Source organism: Megalobrama amblycephala, linkage group LG6, assembly GCF_018812025.1.
Source record: "Megalobrama amblycephala isolate DHTTF-2021 linkage group LG6, ASM1881202v1, whole genome shotgun sequence".
Classification (NCBI taxonomy): Eukaryota; Metazoa; Chordata; class Actinopteri; order Cypriniformes; family Xenocyprididae; genus Megalobrama; species Megalobrama amblycephala.
In genome coordinates, this window is record NC_063049.1 from 15,659,648 (window position 1) to 15,685,333 (window position 25,686).

A 25,686-nucleotide genomic window follows, 5' to 3' on the forward strand; every position below is an offset into this window, starting at 1 on the left:
AAAATACATAGACGATAATACTTTTTTTTTTTTTTTGCAAGCCATATTTTATCATTTCAAAATGTATATAGCATTTTGCACATGTAAATTTGTAGTCAAACAATAGTGTCTGTTTATGTAATCCTGATAACCTAATATATGATAACAGTAATATGAAATTCCATATAAGCTACTGGAAACCCAGGAAAAACGCAAACACAGAGAAATGAATTTCAAGAGGTGAATTTTTATTCAAATAAATAGCGACATAAATAAAACTATCTCTCATATACTTTCACACAGCCATGTACAATCACACATACAAGCAGGCAAGCATATCCGGGAAATATAACCAAAAAAAAAATTAACAGTTTAGCATCAAAACATTGTGTTTCAAAAGTAACTACAGACTCATACCTGCAGTGGAAACAAACACTATGTTCAAAAGCAACTGTCATTATAAAGTGCATTTCTGTCAAACAGCAAATGAAATGAAGGTATAAAATGGGGTGTTAAAACAAACAAAATCATAAGATACACACCTCTTCATCTTTCTGATATCCTAAAATCAAGCTTATTTATTTTTTTTATTTTTTTACCACCACTGGATTTGTTCAGACAAAGGCACAAGTTTTGGTGGTGGGTGAAAAAGGAAAGGGATGTTAACACTGCTTCTGACATTTTCTTCACTAACTTTACCTTCAACTCATCTTTTCCTGCACTGGTTTCAAACACTGTTGTTTTATGACCCAATTTGAAAACAACACAGCACAGTTTTTTTTCTAAACTACTAGAAACCATTGCACAAATATGTCGAATTCACAAAAGACAGACATGCAACAGGATCATTTAGGGCTATGAAAACAGTGCTTCAAGCAAATGGTGGAGCTTCAACAATGGTAACACACTATTATTTCATATAAATTGCACACAAACCCAAAACACTTCTGAAATCTACTTCTAGCACCTAGATTTTAAGCTAAAAATAGAAAAATTATAAAATTCAACTCTATCGCTACAAGACGTATTCAGCTATGTGTGTGTGCATTTTAATCAAGAAAATAATATTTGAGTATGTAAATGCATGGCCTTTCTGAGAAATTGAGGACATTTGCATTCTAAAAACAATTGCTTATCAAATATTTGTTAGCTAGAGGAGGCAGCTAATTCTTACATCTGAGCAGTAAGACTGCTTTTGGGAGATTTGAACACGCTACACTTTGATAAAAGGAGAGCTTTTCACCACCACAACATCTTTAAGAAAAGTATGTTTCTCTTGATCTTCCCTGTGCTCTCTCTTTGGCTTTCCTGTTATTTTAGTTTTGTTACTTCTGATGTTCTACCAAGCTAGCCTGGATGCAAAGGCAATCTCTGTCACGAAGAGAACAAGCTGTACAAAATGGCCAGGCTCATGCAGAATACATCATTAAATGATCTTGTACATACAATCATTACAAATAGAAAAAAAGCATGCTCTAAAAAAGAAAGAATAAAATAACATTATCAGGCATGAAGTACCTTTTGCTTTCCTACAACAGCTTCCTCTCCTGGTTCTACATTTCAATGTGAAATATTGCACTATTCTTATATTCTTTGTTCACTGTTTAAAAAAAGACATTGTAATGGGTCTAACTTATTCTCATACAGTGTGTGTTGAGATACAGCCTTCTGAGGTCAATGATCAGTTATGGAGGAGGTAGTGAACTGATGGAAGAGGAGTCTTGAGGGACCAAAACTGAACAGCTAGACCTGACAATGTCTCCTATCATTTAAATCATTGGTAGGTGTACATTTCTGTGATTATAATTGTCTAGTGTCTTTGTATGGATGTGACACAAAATGAAGCAGCAATAACGTCATAGTCACAGATAGTGAAAGCTCAAAGACCTGGTCTAAGTGAAAATTATGCAGTACCTCTTGTGCTTATATCTAGCTTTCCCCTCAAACTAAGGCGCCTCTTCATTGCACACAAATAATTGGAGGCATAGCGTGACTAGTTTGCCCACATTTTCAAATCACAGATGAAATGACAGTATTTTTTCTAGGTTTTGGAAGTTTAGGATAACTCAGATACTGCATTTTGTTTCAAGAACTTCTAGGAAAGAAATCAAAACGTCAAACTTCAAAAATTCAACAAAAAGCAATCAACTTTGGTCTTCTCTGGAGATGTGAAACACACACACACACAAAAGAAAAAAAGAAAAAGAAAATGCTCAAGACCTGAAAGGAAATCCTTGGAAAAATCTGTAAGGAAGACATCAGTGTCCTATTTTCATACTTGTATAGAGGATAAACAAGCATCTCTGACATAATCATTCGCGATTATGGAGGTCAGTTTTATATATGAGTGGACCCACTCGCAATTGGATGAAAAATCACACTCTTCAGTTCCTTGTTCAGAGACCCGTCCTTTATTGCTGTGTGGACAGGAGGACCTGGCAAGGATCATGGGCTCAATGAAGAGGCTGGTTATTGCTTCTTATTGTCTCTGGTCATTCCAACCCATATAGACACGATCATGGAATTGTGTGTCTGGAGAGAGAGTAAAACTGTCTCTCCTTTGCATTAGAAAACGTTTGAAAGCATCATCAAAATGAGGTGCCTTCTGGTTCTGATGCTCAACACCATTGTCCGCTGGCTCACTCTGGACAAAGAGTGGAGGAAGCAGTCAGCATCACTCTTAAGATCTTTTTTGCCTTCTTCTTTTGAAGTTTTTGCCTTCTTTACTTGACCATGACACAGCTGCTGAGTTGCTGCTTTTGACCAGCACAGACCAGCTCCTGGACATCGGGTTCATGCTCAGTGCTGGTGCTCAGGCTCCAACTGCCCTGGTGGGGCAGAAGAGAGAAAGGCCCCTGGGACAGAATGGTAGGCTGGATCTGCAAGTGCTGTGGGGACTGAGGGTGGAGATGTGGCCGCTGGCTGATGTGCAGACGAGCTTCAAGAAGATGGGCAGCAGATGCCACAGGAGACAGGGACGAGGAAGAGGAGTCAAGAGATTGCTGCTGTTGCTGCCACAGGTTGTGCTGAAAGGCGATAGAGGTCTGCTGGCACTGGGGGAGGATAGGTTGAGTCGGGGGGTTGGAAAAAAGGGCAGCGGGGGCGAAGAGGTTGTTGGAGGGAGGAGATGAGGGGTGGGACTGTGAGAGGAAGAGCACGGGCTGCTGAGACTGGACTTGGGGCTGAGGCTGGTGCTGGATCTGTAGCATCCTGTATGATGAAAGAAGAACAGAGTTTAGTGATATTCAAGAAATGTACCCCAGTGTTTCCCAACCTTGTTGCTGGAGGCACCCCAACAGTGCTCAATTTAGATGTCTCAGGACAGGGAGTCAATTTACTGACCCATCCATTTCAGGTCTTGGAGCCTCTACTAATGAGCTGATAAGTTGTTTCAGGTGTATTTGATTACAAAGATTTTGAAAATGTGTAGTGTTGGGGGGCCTCTGCAAAGAGGATTGAACCCAGTATTCTAGGGTAGGGATGGATTTCTTCTCACCTCTGCTGGTGCAGAACTTCCTCCAGCATGCTGCGGCGTTCACGGGGGCCACTAGAGCTCTGGAGGCTTGAGGGAGGGCACAGAGTTGGGCCAAGCGACCCACGGCTGCCTCTGGAGCATGAGGTCGGAGGGCACACCTGTCGCGCCAGACCTTTGATCTTGTTCAACCCTAGCAGGCCTTTTGCACGAGTGTTCTTCCTCAGCTGCTGTCTAAATGCCTTTAGTCCTACAGAAATAATCACAGTCCAGTTAGAACTCTTTTTAAGCTATTTAAGATTTTTCAACAATAGGTCTATGATGTGATTCTTGGCACTTCTAAAGTAGATTTTTCCTTTTCGGTTAAACTCACCCTGTGTAAGGGAGGTGTCTGAAGCTCTACGCCCCTCCTGGAAGCTGGCTGCAAGCATGCTGCCTTGGTTCTGCAAGAGTAGGTTGGAGGAAAGAGTGAGGGGTGTCCCAGCAGGGGCTAAGGCCCCAGGGCCAGTACCGGAGATGAGCAGTGAGGAAAGATCCTCTACAGCAGTGGAGTGAGCCGGGTTGGGGTTTGAGGAGGACTTCAGACAGCTGTCAGAGGAAGCACCGTCTGAGGGGCTAACAACAATACCTGAGAGAGGACAACAGATGTAATTAACAACCAGATCTGTGCATTAAATCATAAAAGTCACCATATTATTAACATTGCACTTACAGGGTGGATTGCACTGGTGGAATCGAGCGGAGACCTCTGCAAGCGTATGTCTTCGGGAGGTAGTGCTGGGCAGATGGGGCAGCTGGACCTGCAGCATCCCTTCTTCCTCCTCCAGGTCATAAGGTCGCACCTCCTCACTTATGGTGGTCTCCAACAGGCTGTTGGGGGAGATGGATCGGTTCCACAGGAGCCCGTTCAGGCTGGCCTCCACCGGGCACACCACACGCTGAGGAAGGGAGGGAGGCATTCACATTAGCCACTGCATGTCTCTAATGAAGGAGGGGGATTGGGGGTGCACTGCATATCTGCAATATGAAACAGGACAGGGATTCTATTTACTGAGCAACTAGGAAGAGAGGGGTCTAAAGCAGAGGTGGGCAACTCTGGCCCTCAAGGTCCACTGTCCAAAGTTTAGCTCCAACCCTAATCCTGAAGACCTTGATTAGCTGGTTTCAGGGTTGGAGCCTGCAGGACAGTGGACCTCGAGGGCCAGAGTTGCCGACACCCAATCTTGGGAGGAATTACGTCAAGCTCAGGGGAAATACTGACCTGAAACAGGCCTCCTTGTTCACATTCCATCTCTGAATGTACTGGAGCATTCACTTTGGTGGTGACGGGGAAGGCTGAGGTTCTGAAGCTGTCAGATGACTCCAAGATCACCTTGAATGTGAGATGGACAGAGGAAAGGCTGAGTTAGCAGAGGGACATTCAATTCATCTTAAACAGGAGATGTTCTTGGCCTCGCTTTGACACTCACCTCTGGGGTGGAGGAATCGGATGCTGCCCTTGACCTCTGATTCCAGGCTCCACACTGGCGGCTCAGTTGTTGGCTGCGGTGCTCCTTCACTCTTTCTAGCAGCAGGTAATAGATTGCTGAGAAATGGTTGTAGCTACTGTTCTGGAGAGACTGTGGAGAGCAATTGACAAACTGTTTTAGACACAGTGGTTATACTGAGTGTCACATTAACAGGTGTAATGAAACACAGGCAGTCTGCATCAAGAATTAACTTCTTAAGGGATTTTAGAGAAAGCTGAAAGCAACATATGGCAGCTTTCAAAACAGAGGCTACTATGTTTATCCTTTTGGTGCCAAATGAAGAGCATATTTAAAGCCACAGGAAGCTGGACAGGGTGTTGATTTTATTCTGAGGTGACAAATTGACAAATGATGTCCTTCGAACAACATGTATTAACCCTTGTTCTGGTAAACAAGCTCTTCCCTGCTGAAAATGTCAAAGTACTCTTGGTAACATAAACACAATCTGTCTCTACAATCCCATAGTATCTGTCCCTTTTCTTACCTCCACAGTCCTCTGTCTGTCAATGCCAAGTGTCTGCATGATGCCCAAGACGGGCTCACTGTAATCTCCCAGGTTGGAGTTGTAGTCAGTAAGGGACAGGGAAAGGGTCTGGTGGGGTGCGCTGGGATCCGCAAGCATCCATCGATGCTGCTTGATCTGAGCAACACTGATCCGCTTGGCAGGGTCAACCACCAGCATCTTACGGATCAGATTTTCACAGTCTGGAAAAGGAGATAAGGAGGTTTCGGTCAAAAATGTTTTTGTTGTTGGTTGTTTTTTTCTGTTTTGTTTTTTTATGATGCTGCAGCATTGTACATGAACAAAGGGAGTGTAGAGCTGTACCTTGTGACATGAAGAATGGTATTCTGAATCGGCCCTCTGTCACTCTTTGTCTCAGAGCTGGAAGACTGTCCCCATCAAAGGGCAGGGACCCGCACACCAGCACATACAGAACCACACCAAGACTCTGTGAAAGACAAACATTTGGAGCATGTATTAAACTAGATATTATATTATATAATATTATATTATATTATATTATATTATATTATATTATATATATATATATATATTATATTATATTATATTATATTCAGTATGCAGATAAGTGTAAGCTAGAAAAAAGTTTCTATTTAGAAGGCAAATAATATGACAACATCATTGCTATTGGTTACTTTATAAATGCTGAACAGAGTTTTGGTATTCAAGCACTGTAAAGTATACTTTACAAGTATACTTTTATAATCTCATAATTCTAATTATATCATTATAATTTCATATTCAACAGCTACGTAAGACATCAGGTGAAAATCATAATACTGAACATACCCAAATGTCTAACTGTGGCCCCTCATACTCCTTCCCCTCAAAGACCTCTGGGGCAGCATATGGCGGGCTTCCACACCACGTGGAGAGAGGCTCCCCGGCATTGTAGAAGTTTCCAAATCCAAAGTCTGAAAGAAACAGAACTGAAGTGAGTTCTTTGTTGATGAAAAAACGTATCATAAAATTGCTTCAGAATGGTGTAAAATCCTGAAATTAGTTATTTAATGAATGACTTGTGTTTGTACAAAGACGCAGACTAGTTTGATTACTTAATTTTATTTCTGATCCTATCTGTAAATACACTAATTACTTTCTGTATAAGACACTCAAAGTTGGCACTGGGAAGGGTTTATGAGCAGGGCACATCAATATGTGAACCCTTAAAAGCTTATTTTCTCTGCTCACCTGCCAGCTTGATGTTCATGTTGGCATCTAGCAGCAGGTTTTCAGTTTTCAGGTCTCTGTGGACTATGTGGTGTCGGTGGCAGTAGTCCACCGCTGTCAGAATCTGCCAAAACTTCTTACGAGCCTCGTTTTCACTCATCCTTCCATTGGACGTCAGATAGTCTGTAAAGAACAGGAAAGCTTAGGAAGGGAGGAGACATCGCCTTGAAAACACCATATAAAGACATAACCAAGCATACGGTTTATCTGGGGAGCCAGCCATTGTTATTTTTTAAAGGCTGAGTATATGACAGGTGAAGAGACAGATATGTAATATATGTGTTTAAATCCCTAGGTGGTGAGGACAAGCAGAGGTACAGCAGCTTATCCCTTTTACACAGTTACATAAAGCTTGAAAATCCAACACCTGTCTCGTTCTGTGCTCACTCACTGACTCACTGCTCTGACGGCAGTGTAGATCTAAATAATTCTTTCCCCGTCAGACCTCATTATCCACAACAACTGGACAAGAGGTTTTGGGAGAGACGTAGGCGTCAAAAACAATAGACGCCCTTCAATCTTTTCACAGATTACTTAGTCATTAATTTACAAAAGTGTTTCTACTTACCAAACATTTCTCCATTTTTTGCATACTCTGTCACAATGTACAGCATGTCTTTGGTCTCCATGACCTGTAAAGACAAAAGCATCATAGAATTATACAAAAGTTGTGAACACTAGCATTCAAATTAATATTATTATTGAATGATCATCATTATTTTTACTACTACATTTTGTGCATGTATTTTTGTAGTAGAATTTTTAAAGTTAATAATATACACTTTCTCTATGCATTCGTACAAATTGTTAACGGTTGGACATATTCATGGACATTTCATGCATCAACCATCTGATCTCAACTTCCCTTTCAAACCAAATTTCCTCTTTTTTTCTTAGTTCTTGTCATTCACACAGGACAGGTTAGTTTGTAATGACATTCACCATTGCATAAAAGTGTAGTAAAGCATTTCCTGAATACCCTGAGCACATACACATACACACGTCTGATCCATCACTGCCACTGAAGCAGCTAATGACAACTGAAACTTTATCTTCACCAACCAGTTTCTTATGAACCATAGAACATGTTGACATATAAGACCTAGTTTGAGCACAAAGACATGGAGTGACACAAAAGGAACAGCAGTTCAACCACTAATAGCGAAAAAATCATAACAGAGAGGGTGTATGACGTCCTCACCCTTTACAAGAATGTCACGTAAGTTCCCGGGAGAGGCCTGAGGGAGAAACACTAAACGCATGTTGCGCTACCAGAAAGAGTTGCACAACAGGTTCTGTGCTGTCCTCTTTTTCTATCACTGAGAAACCTGTGTAATCATCCATACACAGGCTCAGACACTCGATACTTCAGGCTAGTGCGCAACACGACGTGTAATGACCCACATAGTCAGGCTGTGCAACAGCAGGAAAAGGGTCTTTATCTCCAGATAAACCAAACGTCCAAAGAGTTCAGCCTTTAATATCAACCAGAGGTGCCAATGATGTCATAGCTTCCTTAGAAACCCCGGCCTGTTTGTCCCACAGAGACGTCTCCCTCCGTCACTACAGCAGAGGGAGATGAGTGAAGGAAACTATTGATAGTTTTGAAGAGAGTGTGTCTGAAGTGAACGAGAAACTAAAGGCAATAAAAGGACTGTTTGTACAAGAAGCAAGAGAACGGAAACAGTTTATCATGAAGGGTCATGGGTCACTAGTTCCACATTTTTCATCTCAAAGGGTTTCTCCTAAAACAAGGGCTTTAGTTATGAAAGGAGAGGTACATTTCAGGTTATCTGACACCAAAATGAGCTGAAAATCCAGGACGCTTACGTAAAGGATTCTTACTGATATTGCAGTCATCAGCTCATATGTTGGATGAAATTAAGATATGGTTTAATTAATTAATATGTAAGGAAGAAAGGCAGATCAAGCTCATGTCAAGCCACAAACACTGCTGCTCAGTTCCCAAACCTTCCACCTCAACAATTGTGAGGGATCAGATCCAAAGCAGTGAGCTGAGATGTTTTTCCCAAGGATTTTAGGTTCTCGCAACCTCGGATCTCCGGTATAATCCGCAAAATGCTAATCGGAACAAAACAAACATAAATGGTACAGGCTATGAGAGCAAGAATGTGCTGACGCTTTAGCAACCCTGCCACTGTTTACATGAGTGTGTGAGCCAAACTATGGTGAAAAAACAAGCCCAGGGATCAAATCAGATTGTACCTCTTAGAGATTTTTCCTCATTAAAGACAGCTAGCTTCACGTGACTCTGCAGACACATTGCACTTGGTCGGAGATTTAGATCCTGTATCCTTATGTCCAACACACTCTCTGCTTTTCTGTCTCTTAATCCCAGGCAAAACCACACATTTTGGACACAGATTAGTCCAATATAATAATATTTTAAAAACAATGTGATCTAAAATCCAACAAATCACTTCAAAGCAGCCTTGAATCTAAATTTTTAGATCTAAATTATTACTGAATTGTTTTTAGTAAAACCATGCAGTTCTTACTTTAAGCATTTATTTCTTTTATTTCTATTTTTGTGTAACAATGTAATCATTTTTTTCTGTCATATATATTTTTAATTCAATAAAACAAGATTTAAGTGATCTAACACTATTTTGCAGTGTAAACATATTTAACAGTGTAATAATACAGTTGCTATGCAGAAGCTGGATGCAAGCGAGAAAGTAACTTCAGTCTATTTATACTTTGCATGATAACCAGATGTACTTCCAGGGAAGTACACCTCACCATATGCGTGACCAACACTTAAAACATTCACTCAACATTAAACCACACTCTCAATGTCACTGAGCATGCTAAAATACACAACACTCCCTATAACATCATTATTAGCTTTACAAATCATATAACTTACCTGATAGAGCTTTATGATGTGAGGGTGATTGAGCAGCTTCATAATCTGAACCTCCCTGTAGATTTTCTCCAAATTGGCAGAGTTCAGTCTTGTTTTATCAATTATTTTAATTGCAACCTGCATTAAAAAAATGCAATAAAACGCACTTAGTTTATGCAGAATCATCATTATTATTATTATTGACCAATTTGAAGGAATAAAACATATAATATAGAGGCATTGCATGATGCAGGAGTCTTACCTGTGTTTTCGTTACTTTGTGTCTGGCCAGTTTCACCACAGCAAAGTTTCCCTTGCCGAGGGTTCTGATGATCTCATAGAAGCCGACCTGCAGAGGCCTGGCCTGGGCACAACTCGACTGAGAGCCCGTGCTGCTGTCCGTCATTATAACCATGATGCCGGTGTGTGCTTAAGCGCAGCGATAACTTTATTTTATCTGCAATAAACCATAGCGAATACGTTATAAATGTGCTATAATAATACTGAACTGTAAGTTTGTAGACAAATTTATAGTTATTATTATTATTATTCGTTAGCAATTATTCTTACACATGCAATCCTAACAGAACCTTCACAAAGCAGTCTATGAGTGCTTCATAAACCAATAAATCAAATCCCCTAATAACATTTTATATTTAAGATGCACTGATATATAACACATTTTCAGCTCACTTAAAGGCAAGTTAATTTAACTGAAATAGTCATATTTTAGCCAACTTAAAACTAATCCCACAGTATATTCATAAATGTCCTTGAAATTATGTGAGAAATGTCCAGTAAATAAAAACAACAAAACAACTAGCTATATTAATGTTTAAATCTGTTAGACATTAATTTTACACAAGAATGTCATGTGAAAGAAACAAAACCGAAAATACGCTTACCTTTAACACATGAATAAAATCCACCTCCTTCCACAGTACAAATGGTTTTTAAGCCTGCATTGACAATTCATTCCTTATGCAAACTTTGATGGGAAAATATGTTTTGTTTTTTATTCTGTCTTGATAATAGTTCCTATGTACAACGATATACACTTTTACGGAGCGCGCTACTATGTACAAGGTGCCGCTCCGGCCACTGAGGCTCCGCTCTACAGCAGCTCTGCTGGCATGAGACAAATGCTACAGGCTCATGGTGTGATGAGGGACTCCGCCTCCTCCCCCTCTTGCCATAACAAACTGATACCCGCCTCATTAACGTCATACTCGCGTCAGAGCTCGGAGCGGGGCGCGAGGCCGGGCGAGCGCACAAGGCAGAAGTTGCCGAGCAACTGTGCGGGTTCGTCGTACGGTGACGCCAGTGCTGATGGAGGGGTTGCTTGGAGATGAGGACGATGACGCCAGTGGCAGAGATGTGTCGCCGCTCTCAAGCTGTTAGTGTTATGTGGAAGCTCAGAGTCTGCTCCACCTGCTGGAAGGCATGCATACTCCGCGCGCGCTCTCACAGCTGTCAACTTGCTTGACATGCTTGTGTTATTTGAAGAATACAACGAATGAATTATGGTTCTCGTGTGTGGACGCAAATGAGAATGCATGTTTGTTTTGGAGCGATGGGGTAGCCTGCATCTGTGTCCACGGTATACATTAACCCCCTATCCCCCATATATTTTTCCACATAAAGAGATATTTAAATCAGGAATTTGTGGAATTCCTCATGACCTTTTTAAAAGGGGGTTTTGATCAATTTCTTCTTATGATGTAGCATAATAAAATTCAGCAGTGGGTATTTGTCCCAACATGTAGGCTGTTAAAACTCTAGTTTGCATATGTGGGACTAATGTTATTGTTTTTCACTGTTATCTACATAGCTTACATATACACATACATACATACATGTAGCCTAAATGTTATGTTCAGATGGATATTTAGTAAGACAGTAAAATAGCCAGCTGCCATTTAGCAAAAGCTTTTATCATATGTGATTTACAGTATACTTAAAACTCTGACAGTCAGCCTAGAGCAACCTGAGGCAAAACCTGTTCAGTTAAATTCAGTTCAGTTAGACTTTATTTCATTTCCTGAAGGCAATTTGCTTGCAGCATTTACACAACAGTACATAAAGATTACCCCCCCCCCCTCCTAAATATCAAATTTTAACTTCCTCCCAAAAATTTGAATTCGAATTTTAAAAAAACTGTACAACTTACCTAGGCATACACGTTATTTATTTTAGAAATGTGTTTTCATTGACAAAAGCAGTGTTATAAAGCATATAATTGCATCTATAAGCAGTCTATGGTGGTAAGCATTACCACATGCTTTTTATATGTCATATATTCCCAAAATATTACATTTTGTCATTACTAATACTCTATAAAGTATTTTACAGCCACAACTGTGTGGACAGCCTCCTTTAAATAACAGGTTTTCAGCTACACCGATTTCTAAAGGTGATGATATACGGGTTAACTTTTTGAGCAATGTTGCTTGTGCATTTTCCCATTGAGAATAGTCAACACATTTCTATCTGGATACTTTAGATCGAAATTTGTTGCCTATTCTCAATGGGAAACTGCCCAAGCAACATCGCTTGGCAAAATTGCCTGGCAACATTGCTCAAAAAGTTGCCCTGTGTGATCACTTTAAGAGTTGCATATTATCAGTTCTATCATGACAGCTGGTAACGGATATGACAATGTTAATGTGTATTTGATCTTGGCGGAATAGATCGGCTACGCTGCTGCTGTTATTGCTGTTAGTACAGGGACTTGCTACTGCCAATACAAACACAGATACGCTGCTGTGAGCATGTAAGACACAATGCTGCTGCACAAATAGCAATTACCAGTAGCAGATCTATACAGGTGGAGCTGGGGAAGAAGAGGGTTCCAGAGGAGCTCTGAAGCGTGCTGCAAACTGCTATAGCAAACGCTAACCAGCTATTTCAGTGTTGAACAGCAAGCTCACTGGTACAGCTTGCCATGTAGTAAATGATGTAAATGTCATCAGGTTGCTTTAACCCTTTGGGTGTACGATCACACCAGTGTGATCAGTCGAGGATGGTCCCTGGAGCGCACGATCTCACTAGTGGCATTAAAACGTTCAGTGCATCACGTGATCAACTGCCAAATTCAAATGTGCTTTTGCGCGATACAGAGATGGACGTGCTCAGCGCTTTTCATATATCACAAATATGCAGTGTTTTCAACCGCGTAACGTTTATTTTCTCTGAACTGCGGCGCAAATTAACATGGAAGCTCCCATCACATGTATAGGTCAACTAACGTGATCATTATAAAGGTGTTTAAACAACAAAACACATCCACTTGGACATATTTGACAATCGGAATATCATAGATTTCATGCTATAGTTAACAAATTTGTGAATATTTTGAATAAAAACAATAAAAATAAAATAAAAGCAGGTTAGAAAGAAATAGATGCAAATATGAATATACACATTTAAATCTGCAGTGATTGTAATGCACAATTTTGTTCTTAGAAAACACCACTTACAGGGCTCAAGATTCCAGTCTCCTTCTCAAAGTCAAGGTTGTGAGTAATATGTTCTGCAGCTCAACAAGAGAGGGAGGGGTGCATCATTCATTGTGTATGCACAGCACCGATCTATATGACAATGCTGAATGTCCACAGAGACCATATACCACATTGGCATTATCATTTCTCAGAGATCTTACATGTGCACACAAATATGTGCACACACAAGCTTTTGCTTGCAAACCCTTTCCTGCGGGCACACACACACACACACACACACATACCAGTGCATAGATTTATGCCTTAGGCTTCCCCACAGAGAACTTAATGGCTGATACAGATAAAGATCTACTGGTAATTGGTGCGTCAACACTGAAACAGACGCAGAAGGCTATGATGGTACCAATACATCACATTGCATAAATGACAACTGGAGCAACAGGATCATAAAACACATACTTGTCATGGCATGAAACATGTGCCATTACCCTCATTATCATCAGGTGTAATGTTTTACTTTCTGTGACCTCAATTCATCTGTCAAACATATGACGAAGATTATCTTCCAGTTTCAGATTAAGGGCATTCAAGCAGCTCCATAATTCATAGATCAGACATTACTGCTTCCAATTCTTCAAAAAACGACAGCGGATTCTTTCCTAATAGTGTCTCTTACGCAAAAGGCATCTCTTTTGAATCAAATAATGTCATCTCCTGTGCTTTGAAAGAATTCTATTTTTATTTGTGCAATATCTGGTTTAGTCACTATCTGCAAACACACAAATTGCAGGATGGTTGGTTGCGGAAAGCACCTAAATTTCATTTTTCACACAAGGCCAATGGTTGGGGACTCCTCTTGGTTTTGATATCTTTGAAAAGAAAACCCAAAATAGCATCTTCATATCGTGACATTAATGAGGGGTCTCCCTTAAAAGCGGACGACCTTTCAGAAATAGAGGACACTCTGCCCACGCAAAAGTCTCTGGAGGAGTTTCTTGGTGTTGGTGGTGAGACATTCAACACATTCGACAACACACAAACTTTTCCGCTCCGTTTCTAGTGGTGTCAAAAAGTTTTCTGAGTCATGGTGGAAATAGACTGAGAGAATAAACAAACAAGACACTGGACAACTGCCGAAATGCCAGAGCATCACTAGAAGAATAGGACAAGGGGAACGAGGTAGAAACGGTTGATGGGGGAGGCAAATCAACACAATACCTCCTCCACAGACCGAGGAAGAGAGGTGAAAAAAAAAAACAGGTCATCCCACGCTGCTGGTTAATCTTTGCTCAGCTGGAGGAATGCAAACACAATGCAAAGAAATCAGCTGACTCAAATGTCATATACTTTCACCTGACTGTTCCCAAAGCATCAATGCTGCACAGCCCTAAAGGTCACATGCTAGCAGTCGAGCTCGGCCGGACCGCACTTACCGCAGCACACGGTTTGCATTGCAGATGGCTTTAACCCAACCTTTTTGCATATCTCTCTGCTTTGAATGTAATCTTACTTTGATATGATCCTGTTTGTTATGCAAGCTATCACATGATGCCACCTGGGCTCTTCTCTAGACTCTCTTAACCTTGAGTGATTTAATCCTAACAGACATTTGGGTCATTGCAGTTATTATATCAATTCTCAAATGAGACTTTTTCAGAGAAACTGTGCCCGTGTCAGCCTGAAATGCCATTTGCAAACCATTTTGATTCCATAATCTGACATCTAACATTCTGCACCAAATGAAAGGAATTTAAAACGCGCAATAAGATGCATTACTGAGCTAAAGTACAGGAAAATATTCATGAGCTCTCAGTCTTAGTAGCATAAAACAAATTATTACATTTTAATAAAACTAATTAAAGCTGCAGCATGTACGTTTTACCTCTTTGTCGCCATCTCTGTTTGAACCCCGAAACTGCAATTATTTGCGGAATTATCATCTTTACGTGGTTGTGCTTCGGTACGGCTCCTCAGCGCGGATGAATCTAATGTGTGTGTGGGTTGTCTATCAACTCAACAGTTGTCAATGATGATTGTCATTTTAAACTTGCTGGATTGCAAACCGCCATCAAAATAATAAGTTTAATTATTCCAGCTGCTGTAAGAAGAGGCTACACATGATCCGCCACCTGCTGTACGTATACGTGACGTAATGACGCAAAGACGAACGGCGGAAGTTTGTATTTCCCATGAAATCCTACCTCTGAAATTCTGAAACATTATTACAAGCTTACCGTTGTGAATCGGGCTAAGGTAAGGAGATTGTTTTGAACACTAGCTGGTTATGTACTTGTTATTTTGGATCACTTTTAACCAAAAAAAGTTACAGACTGCAGCTTTAACTAATATAATGTGCCTCCACTACTGAAATAATGCATATGGGACTACAGCTAAAATTGGAAAACAGAAAAAACATCAAAAAAGGAGAATGAGGTAATAGTTAACAATAGTCAAACACATAATATATTTTTTATTAGTCAAACACATAATATATTATTAAATTTTAAATGATAAATATGTTTATCAGAATGATGGTTATAGATGTACTATATTGTGTATAATTCAACTTTTTATTTTCAGTTTTTTCTGTTCATTAAAGTTTTTTTTTTTTTTTGTATGACAGATCGATACATAGAATTAAAAGAAATCTCATGGTTTAAGCAAAGAAGATAATTTTATTTTGTGTGCAATCATTCTGAGGTGTTCTGTATGAATGCCACATAAAGATGTGTCTTTCTAATAAATTTAAAATGTAAAAGGTGCATTGAAAAAATACACCAAATACACACACAGATGTCTCCTAAATGGAAAGGCTATTGGCATGGGCAATGATTCATAGTACAACTGGCAGTTTCCTTGTGACGTCATTGTGAAGATTATGGCCCAAGAGAATGTGTGGATGTGCATGTTTACTGGAGAGAGAAAGAAGCCTGAATAAAGCAGTCTGTGACAAAAGGCTGCGTAGTGGTTTCACTAATCTTATTAACTTACTTCAGTTGTCTAAAAAGTGTTTCAGCTGTGAACTGTTGATGATTAACCACCCAAGGCCATACTAGCCATACTCCGTATTGCTTTGCAAACATCTCACCCGATCAAAACACACAAGTTGGCATTCAAAACAATCACTATTTACTCTAAGCCATAGAATAAGCATTCTGTCCTAGTCATATTTTCATATCATTAACCAGCTACGCCTTATTTACCTTCACTTTTTTGTGTCACAAAATAATGAAAGGCTCTAATCTTTGCTTTTCATAACTGCATAATAAACATACATGGCATACTTTGTAAATTTCTCAAATGTTAATGTTTGCGAAACTAATGCCTTCACGTGCTTTTGAAAGCTTCATTTCACCGTACCACCCCATTGTTTGCAAATTCCTTAATCTCGTACGTCATTTGTCACCACAGGATGATAAATTACACCCACATTCTGCTGCTAATCTACAGAGCATGAACATGTTTAAAGTCTTATCATACCAAAACTTTAGAAACTATGTTAGGTGTGGCAAAATATCATGGAATTAATTATTTTTCACTGTTATGTGATATGAAGCGCTATTACACACACACACACACACACACATACAAAAGAGTTGATGAAAACGGACAAAAAAAGTGCAGAAACAAGTGATAAAAGCACTGGTTATGCACGTTGTAGTGTTAAAAAAAGTGATTTTCTCAGCTTTTTGTTCAAAATGTAGCTTTTTTATGAAACAGACATATTCAAAGTGTTCATAAAAAAATGCATGAAGCTAGAATAAAACTTTTTTTAAGCAGAGGCTCTGTTCATACAACAAAATATTCTGGAGGCCATTCAGTTTTGGTGAAAATGATCAAAAATGTCTTTTAAAAAAATGGTCTATAATGATGGGTTAGAAAGAATTCCCTTGAAATCAGGGTTTGAAATGGAAATTACCACAGATTTTTGTGTTTTTTTTTTAGGAAATACCACCACAGCAACCACCATTGTTAACCTTGCATAGTCATACTGAAATACGACTCCCACTGAATTACACTCTTCTTAGCCCGCATTAGCTATTGATGTAAGAATACTTCTTTGTTTTCTCTGTTATCATCATCTTCATTGTCATGTAATGTAACCACTGTATATTATTATGAAATATATCCAAATCTTTAATTTCAAGTTGAGTTTTTCCTGTTCTCTCATAAAGACAATCCAGATTAGAAGTCAGTAACTGCTACCCACTCAGATTTACTGTATGGCTAAATGTGTTTAAACACTGTTGAGGTCAGTAAAGTGACATTTCTAATGTTACGAAAGATCTCTATTTCAAATACATTTCTATTTCACACTTTCCACAAATATATTAAGCAGCACAACTGTTTTCAACATTGATAATAGTAAGAAATGTTTCTTGAGCAGCAAATTAGAATGATTTCTGAAGGATCATGTGACTTTTTTAATTACAAAAATATTTATTGGGGGAGGACCCACAACCCACATACCCTGTACTTTTGAACTGTATTGTATCCAACTAATTTGAGCCAAAACAAACTTTTATCGGTAACATTTCAGCCAGACGTTTCCTGTCCAAGTGCGCATTTTTTGGCCTGAATAAGCTGCAAAGTAGACCAAACTTCACAGCGATAGTCAAAAATGTGTCTACGTGCAAATAGGCTGTTGTGATCCAAAACTATTGTGGGGATGATGAAGAAAGAGAAGAGGGGAGGAGAGAGAGAATAGAGAAGCTTTTCTTCTTTGACTGATTATTGACTTTGTTTTCCCACTGTCTGTTGATTTTGGCAGCTGCATCCCCACCTCGTGAGTTTGGACGTCAAAGCATAATTTTCAAAGAAGTCTTTTTATGAACAACAGTACTGACTATTTGGAGCTTCTGTCCTCAGAACTGAACGTAATGAAACGTTAATGAAACACATCATATACATGCACACAGAAAAAGGAAATACATGTTTGGAAGTGGGTACATTATGTTGCTGAATGCCTATTTGCCTAATAGGTCAGAGTTCAAAGTTGCAAAGCAGTGCTGGCATCTGCAGGGTACGTCAGGCAAACATACACAGACATACAGTCATTTCCTGTAACTCAATCATCTCTGCTGTGGTAATCAATGAGCAATCAGCTAAACGAGAGGCAGCTCCAAATATTTATGGATTACCCTCTCAATTAATCAATATCTTGACGTATATATTTCAAACTATGCTGACAGTACATTTGATGCTTCCTTGCTGTGGTTTTCCCTAAAATCGCCAAGTGTATTTTGTTTTTGTGATCTGGAACATTTGGAAAACATGTTGATGTGCTGTGTGGTTGTGAATATGGTATAACAGTAAGAGGATATGTTCTACAGATGAGTAACGCATGTTTGCAGTGGGCAGTGCAGGGTCAATAAATCACAGACAGGGTTGGCCGAATGGGACTGGTGGCCAGTGTTGGGGAGTGGAGTAACCAATTAAAAGTAGTGACGCTGCTAATTTTTCAGTAGTGTTACAATAGCTCAGCTGTTTTCACGCAAGTGCAGCTTTTCTAGTAACAAGCCGCGGTGCATCGTGACACATTTGTCACATTGTAGTTTTACAGACGAGAAAACTGAGATAATAATCAAACACGCCTTCCTAAAACGTCCTGTCTCACACATGACACATCGGGCAGTCTGTTTCATTTAGTGAATCTGTTTGTTTGAATGATTCATCTGAATGAACTGGTTCTCCGATGCATTTGCCTTTTTTTTTTTAAATTGTGCTTTTATTGATTAGCAATATATAAACATATTACATAAAACAAGATAATATTTAATCACTCACTTTTGTTTTCTCATCATCCCTAATGTTTGATAAATTATTATGTTTTCTAGCTTTAATGGCGATATTTGGTGTAATTTGATCTGTTCAAATGCTGTTGTTATATAAATGATAATAATAATAACGATAATAATAGTTTGTAATGTACACTATTGTTTAAAAAAACTGGGGTCAGTAACGTGACAGTAAGAAAATTTTAAATGTTACAAAAGATTTCTATTTCAAATAAATTCTGTTCTTTCAAACTATCTATTCATCAAAGAATACTGGAAAAAAGTATCACCGTTTTCACTAAAATGTGAAACAGCATGACTGGTTTCAGAATTGATAATAATAATAAGAAATTATTTTTGAGCAAATCTGCATATTAGAATGATTTCTGATAGATCATGTGACACTGAAGACTGGAGTAATGATGCTGAAAATTCAGCTTTGATGCAGCCTTGGTGGGCATAAGAGACTTCTTTCAAAACAAAATTGTTCCAACCCCAATCTTTTAAACAGTTGACTACTTAAACTGCTGAGTATCCAACGCTATCTCACGACCAATTTGTACGGATTTTACATGGTGGCTAATTCGTACAAATTCTACATATGACCTCACTCGTATAAATTCGTACGACCTCACTCGTATAAATTGGTACGACCTCACTCGTATAAATTGGTATGACCTCACTCGTATAAATTGGTATGACCTCACTCGTATAAATTAGTACGACCTCACTCGTATAAATTCGTACGACCTCACTCGTATAAATTGGTACGACCTCACTCGTATAAATTGGTATGACCTCACTCGTATAAATTGGTATGACCTCACTCGTATAAATTCGTACGACCTCACTCGTATAAATTCGTACGACCTCACTCGTATAAATTGGTACGACCTCACTCGTATAAATTGGTATGACCTCACTCGTATAAATTGGTATGACCTCACTCGTATAAATTCGTACGACCTCACTCGTATAAATTCGTACGACCTCACTCGTATAAATTGGTACGACCTCACTCGTATAAATTGGTATGACCTCACTCGTATAAATTGGTATGACCTCACTCGTATAAATTGGTACGACCTCACTCGTATAAATTGGTACGACCTCACTCGTATAAATTCGTACGACCTCACTCGTATAAATTCGTACGACCTCACTCGTATAAATTGGTATGACCTCACTCGTATAAATTGGTATGACCTCACTCGTATAAATTGGTATGACCTCACTCGTATAAATTGGTACGACCTCACTCGTATAAATTGGTACGACCTCACTCGTATAAATTGGTACGACCTCACTCGTATAAATTGGTACGACCTCACTCGTATAAATTGGTACGACCTCACTCGTATAAATTGGTATGACCTCACTCGTATAAATTCGTATGACCTCACTCGTATAAATTCGTACGACCTCACTCGTATAAATTGGTACGACCTCACTCGTATAAATTGGTACGACCTCACTCGTATAAATTGGTACGACCTCACTCGTATAAATTGGTATGACCTCACTCGTATAAATTCGTATGACCTCACTCGTATAAATTCGTACGACCTCACTCGTATAAATTCGTACGACCTCACTCGTATAAATTCGTACGACCTCACTCGTATAAATTGGTACGACCTCACTCGTATAAATTCGTACGACCTCACTCGTATAAATTGGTATGACCTCACTCGTATAAATTGGTATGACCTCACTCGTATAAATTCGTACGACCTCACTCGTATAAATTGGTATGACCTCACTCGTATAAATTGGTATGACCTCACTCGTATAAATTCGTATGACCTCACTCGTATAAATTCGTATGACCTCACTCGTATAAATTCGTACGACCTCACTCGTATAAATTCGTACGACCTCACTCGTATAAATTCGTACGACCTCACTCGTATAAATTCGTATGACCTCACTCGTATAAATTGGTATGACCTCACTCGTATAAATTCGTACGACCTCACTCGTATAAATTGGTATGACCTCACTCGTATAAATTCGTATTACCTCACTCTTATAAATTCGTACGACCTCACTCGTATAAATTCGTATGACCTCGCTCGTATAAATTGGTATGACCTCACTCGTATAAATTCGTACGACCTCACTCGTATAAATTCGTATGACCTCACTCGTATAAATTCGTACGACCTCACTCGTATAAATTCGTATGACCTCACTCGTATAAATTCGTATGACCTCACTCGTATAAATTCGTACGACCTCACTCGTATAAATTCGTATGACCTCACTCGTATAAATTCGTACGACCTCACTCGTATAAATTGGTATGACCTCACTCGTATAAATTGGTATGACCTCACTCGTATAAATTCGTATGACCTCACTCGTATAAATTCGTATGACCTCACTCGTATAAATTCGTATGACCTCACTCGTATAAATTCGTATGACCTCACTCATATAAATTGGTATGACCTCACTCGTATAAATTGGTATGACCTCACTCGTATAAATTCGTATGACCTCACTCGTATAAATTGGTATGACCTCACTCGTATAAATTCGTATGACCTCACTCGTATAAATTCGTACGACCTCACTCGTATAAATTCGTACGACCTCACTCGTACGAATTCACACGATGTGTCTAAACCCCAGTGACGGGTTAGAGGCAGGTCATTCGTACTAATTCATACGAATTTGGCAACTCATAAAATATGTACGATTTAGCAAAAAAAGTATGAATTCGTGAGTGAGTGAGGTCATACGAATTTGTATGAATTAGCCACCTCGTAAAATACATGTATTGCTGTGAGGTGGAGTATCTTGTAGCTGGTGATCTACTGAAGGCAAGTCCACAAAAAATCCTGGAAATGTCAAGACAACAATCATGTCTTTTCTTAGAACTTATGTCTGAGTTTAGACAACAAACATTAAAGACTGTTTCAAACACTCTATCTACAACTAAACTGCTTACAAAGTTTCCTGTAAATATGGCAATGTCAGTAAAGGGCAACAATGAGGTATGCTCACAAGGTCCAAATGCATGTGATATTGTCACAGGGCAACTTTTACATCACTGCTAAGCAGCCCATTGCAAGATCCAGAGGAGTGCACATGATTCAGAGATATGTCATCCCTTTAGAGGAGCAACGAAACATTAGCAGTTTCCCAAACCAAATTCAATAGTCTATGAATCACCATACTTTGATATTTGAGTCATAAATGCATAACACTATTGGAAGATTAGTCAACAGGAGTGCGTTCACACCTGCTGAGGTGAGATGAGATGTACCTCACAGCCAGTATATATTAATTAGTGAGAAAGACTACCTGTTTGTTACCTGGCATGCCTTCACACGCATGGCTCATGTTCATGTACAGTTCATATCCCCAGTCCACATCTCTCTCTCTCTCTCTCTCTCTCTCTCTCTCATCTCCCCCCTCCTTTTTAGAGAAACAAATATGTTTGTTGAAATGCCTCTCTGCACAAAAGCCCTAAGTGCGTCATTGCTTGTAGACAGTCCTTTGTCCCTAAGGAGAAAAGAGAGGCAGAGAGACACCAGTGATACAGAGAGTAAAGAGGGGGAAATTTTGAAAATTAGGGTAAAAGCTATAAAGGATTTAGAAACTTGAAATATAGAGAGGAAAAAATAGAAAGTATGAAAGAATGGAGTGAATGTAGAGACTGAGAGATAAAGGTTTTATTAAAAATCAGAATAAAATATGTAGAACTCTTTTTATAAAATCCTTAGCTTTATCTAATAAATCACATTCAAAGCTGCTGTGAAATTAAGATGAACACACAAGTAACATATTCTATATGAAAGACCCAATGATATTACTTATTTCCTCTGTTGATGTATTTCATATTAAAACAAGCTATGCATTAATTAGCCATTAGGCATAAATGAATCATATTACTTAAATACGACCTCACTCATATGAATTCATACGTTTCTTGCTAAATTGCATATATTTTACGAGTTGTCAAATTTGAATGAATGACCTACCCCTAACCCCGCCCCTATACCTATCCGTCACTGGGGTTTAAATAAATTGTATGAATTCATATGAGTGAGGTTGTACGAATTTGTACGAATTAACCACCTCGTAAAAAGTGAAGCGATGGGTTTTTGTAAGAAAAATATCCATATTTAAAACTTTATATATTTAAATAACTAGCTTCCGGCAGACGACCGTATGCAGAACGCGCAAGTCGATTTGCGCCAAATGAGTAATCCTCTGACGCGATGTATGACGCAGGATGTCAGATGAGTATTGTAAGCTTAGATATATATATATATTTTTTTTATATATCTCTGATTGTGTTCATCTGAAAGAAGAAGGCTTGAGGGTGAGCAAGTCATGGGATAATTTTAATTTTTGGGTGAACTATCCCTTTAAACCTGCAGTCCGTAAGTTTTGCCTCTTTGTCGCCATCTCTGTTTGAAACCTGCAATTGCAGTTATTTGCGGATTTATCATCTTTACGTGGGTTGTGCATCGGCACGGCTCCTCAGCACGGATGAATCTAATGTTTGCTGTCAGTCACCACATTGGTGTGGATACTGTACTTCAGAATCACAGATTGCAGTCTTGGAAGTATGACCAATATAAGAATTTTCACCAAATGAGACCAACTAAGAAAAAAAAAGCATTACAATAAATCACGCTGCCAGTGGTGATTAAATCTAAGGATTGCTTAGCTCATATCACATCAAAACATGCAAATTATTATTATTGTTATACTTTGTAATCAAATTGTTAATGTTAACAACATCAGCATTGTATGACTACGTGTTTTCAGTGTGTATTAGCATTACCTGTAGATTTAAATGTCTGTAGCCACTCCGCAGTTCCAATCATCTCCAGTAACTGATTATTGTCATTTAGACCTTTCTGTATTACAATCTGCCATCAAAATGATCAGTTTAATTATTGCAGCTGCTGTGAGAAAATGCTATAAATGATCCGCTTATATATAAATATAAATTAATTTTATATTATTATATTTAATATAATTAAATAAATTAAATTTATATCTAAATATTACTTTATATTAAGTTAATTAGTATGGCCATGAATAAAATTTATGAAGAAGAATAAAGAACAAATTATTATTATTATTATTAATATTATTATTTCTTTGAGCACAGATTTTGTGGCCTGCCCATTAGCCAGACAAATACACATAGACAAGCACACAGAGTGCAGAAATTATTGTAAACAGTACAGAATGACTGACTGAGAGGCAGACAGAGAGAATGTGGGGGAGTGTATGTCAGACAGAGAAAGAGAACATTCACAGGATGCTATTTCTATGAAATGAATGAATTGAATACGCAGGCCACTGGGTTTTATTAAATGTGTAGGAGGTAAATAACAGCAAAATAAATATGTCAGAGTAGACGGGGTGTCTCTCAGAGGCCCAGTGAGTCAACAGAAAGACGTATGAGTGGAAAGAAATGAGGTAGATGGCATATGAGCATGGTATATAATAATAGCAGATGTCACATATTGATAATTAATAGCAGATTAATAGCAGATTAATAGAAGATTCACATATGAAAAATCAAAAGCTAAATGCTCACTCTCCCACCTGGAAAGCATATCATGCACACACATAACAAACACACACACACACAGAGCAAAACCAGCCTTCAAGCAAGGTTAAACAAGAAGACAGCTGCTGCTGACAGAGCCACAGGTGTCCAGTTTTGTGATAGAGCTTCTGCTATCTCAGAAGCAAAAGGTCTAGCTTTCTGGCAAACACACACACACACACACACACACACAGAGCGAGAGAGAGAGAGAGAGCATCTTTTATTTTATTTCATCTTATTTTACTTTATTTTTCATTATGCTCATATTTAATTTCATAATTTTAGCACTGATCCGATTGGCCAAGCTGCATATTCAAATCAACAGTGTTCTTGCCTCTGTAAAATCACGCCTAAAGTAAGGGGCCCTGTTACCACAACTTAAATAAATGCATGGTTGCAAGTTAAAAATTCTAATTTATTGTTTTAATTAAACCTTTTAAGTTGCAAACATTATTTTGTAGAGTTCTGTTGACATAATGTTGATGATTACATCAACTTAATATCGTCTGTAATTTAAACTCAAATTTCTGCGTTAATTGGCTTTAAAAAAAAATAGGTTGTGGTAACTTAATGAAATTGTCTTGATAACTTCAGAAATTAGGCAGTGGATTTCTAGTTCCCAGCATGCTTTGCATAGGACTAGATATTTGCATAGGACTAGATAAAGAGGATAAATGATGAAATTAAGTGTTAATTTATTTGTTTTTAGTGAAGGGAAGGACTGTTTGTGTTTAATTTGTAAAATTTGACATTTAAAGTGTTTTTTTGTTTTTATCATTGTGCTGAAGATATGAAGTTAAACATTACATTGACTCCATAAGCAATGACTGCACTAATGCCATGCAGTGACAAGTAATAACTTACATGTTATAACATATACATAAAATATATGTTAAATAAGTTATGTTAGCATGTGCTATGATGAATTGAAATAGATTAATTGGTTCCAGCACTGTAAAAAAAAAAGAAAAAAAAGAAGAAGAATTCTTGTTTCAACTTAAAAAAGTGTTCGTGCTGGCTTAAAATTTTAAGTTTAGTCAACTCAAATCCAGGTTGTTACTTAGTACTTCATATTTCAAGTTAACTAAACTTAAAACTTTAAGGCAACACACACTTATTTTTTTAAGTCGAAACAAGAAATATTTTTTTACAGTGCTGGAACCAATTAATCTTATCTATTCCAATTCAAGTCAACATGCTAACATAACTTTTTTTTTCTTTCTTTCTTTTTTTTTTTTTTCTTTTTTGTGAGGGCTACAACT

The 25,686-nt window shown here is 38.5% G+C and overlaps 1 protein-coding gene across 2 annotated transcripts; it reads right to left on the reverse strand.

Moving 5' to 3' along the window:
• Nucleotides 1–206: 206 nt before the first annotated feature.
• Nucleotides 207–10,776, reverse strand: sik1 (salt-inducible kinase 1). 2 transcript variants are annotated; one of them, XM_048193099.1, is made up of 14 exons: nt 10,508–10,776; nt 9,865–10,059; nt 9,624–9,740; nt 7,302–7,365; nt 6,695–6,856; nt 6,293–6,417; nt 5,807–5,930; nt 5,465–5,685; nt 4,921–5,070; nt 4,713–4,823; nt 4,164–4,389; nt 3,825–4,079; nt 3,476–3,701; nt 207–3,189 (listed from the first exon to the last, which is right to left on the reverse strand). In XM_048193099.1, exons 2-14 carry the CDS (start codon nt 10,015–10,017, stop codon nt 2,703–2,705), a joined length of 2,421 nt encoding a protein of 806 aa, XP_048049056.1. In that variant the 5' UTR covers nt 10,018–10,059; nt 10,508–10,776; the 3' UTR covers nt 207–2,702. The 2 variants fall into 2 exon arrangements, with proteins under 2 accessions (XP_048049056.1, XP_048049057.1); XM_048193100.1 differs by lacking the exons at nt 9,624–9,740; nt 9,865–10,059; nt 10,508–10,776 and adding an exon at nt 8,960–9,594.
• Nucleotides 10,777–25,686: the final 14,910 nt, after the last annotated feature.

Bases quoted from the DNA above. Each gene is read 5' to 3' on its own strand.
- sik1 (XM_048193099.1), bottom strand. From the start codon at position 10,017: ATGGTTATAATGACGGACAGCAGCACGGGCTCTCAGTCGAGTTGTGCC. The intron at 5,931-6,292 runs GTATGTTCAGTA...TGTCTTTCACAG, and splicing joins GGCCACAGTTAGACATTTGG to AGTCTTGGTGTGGTTCTGTA. The intron at 4,824-4,920 runs GTGAGTGTCAAA...CTCACATTCAAG, and splicing joins CCGATTCCTCCACCCCAGAG to GTGATCTTGGAGTCATCTGA.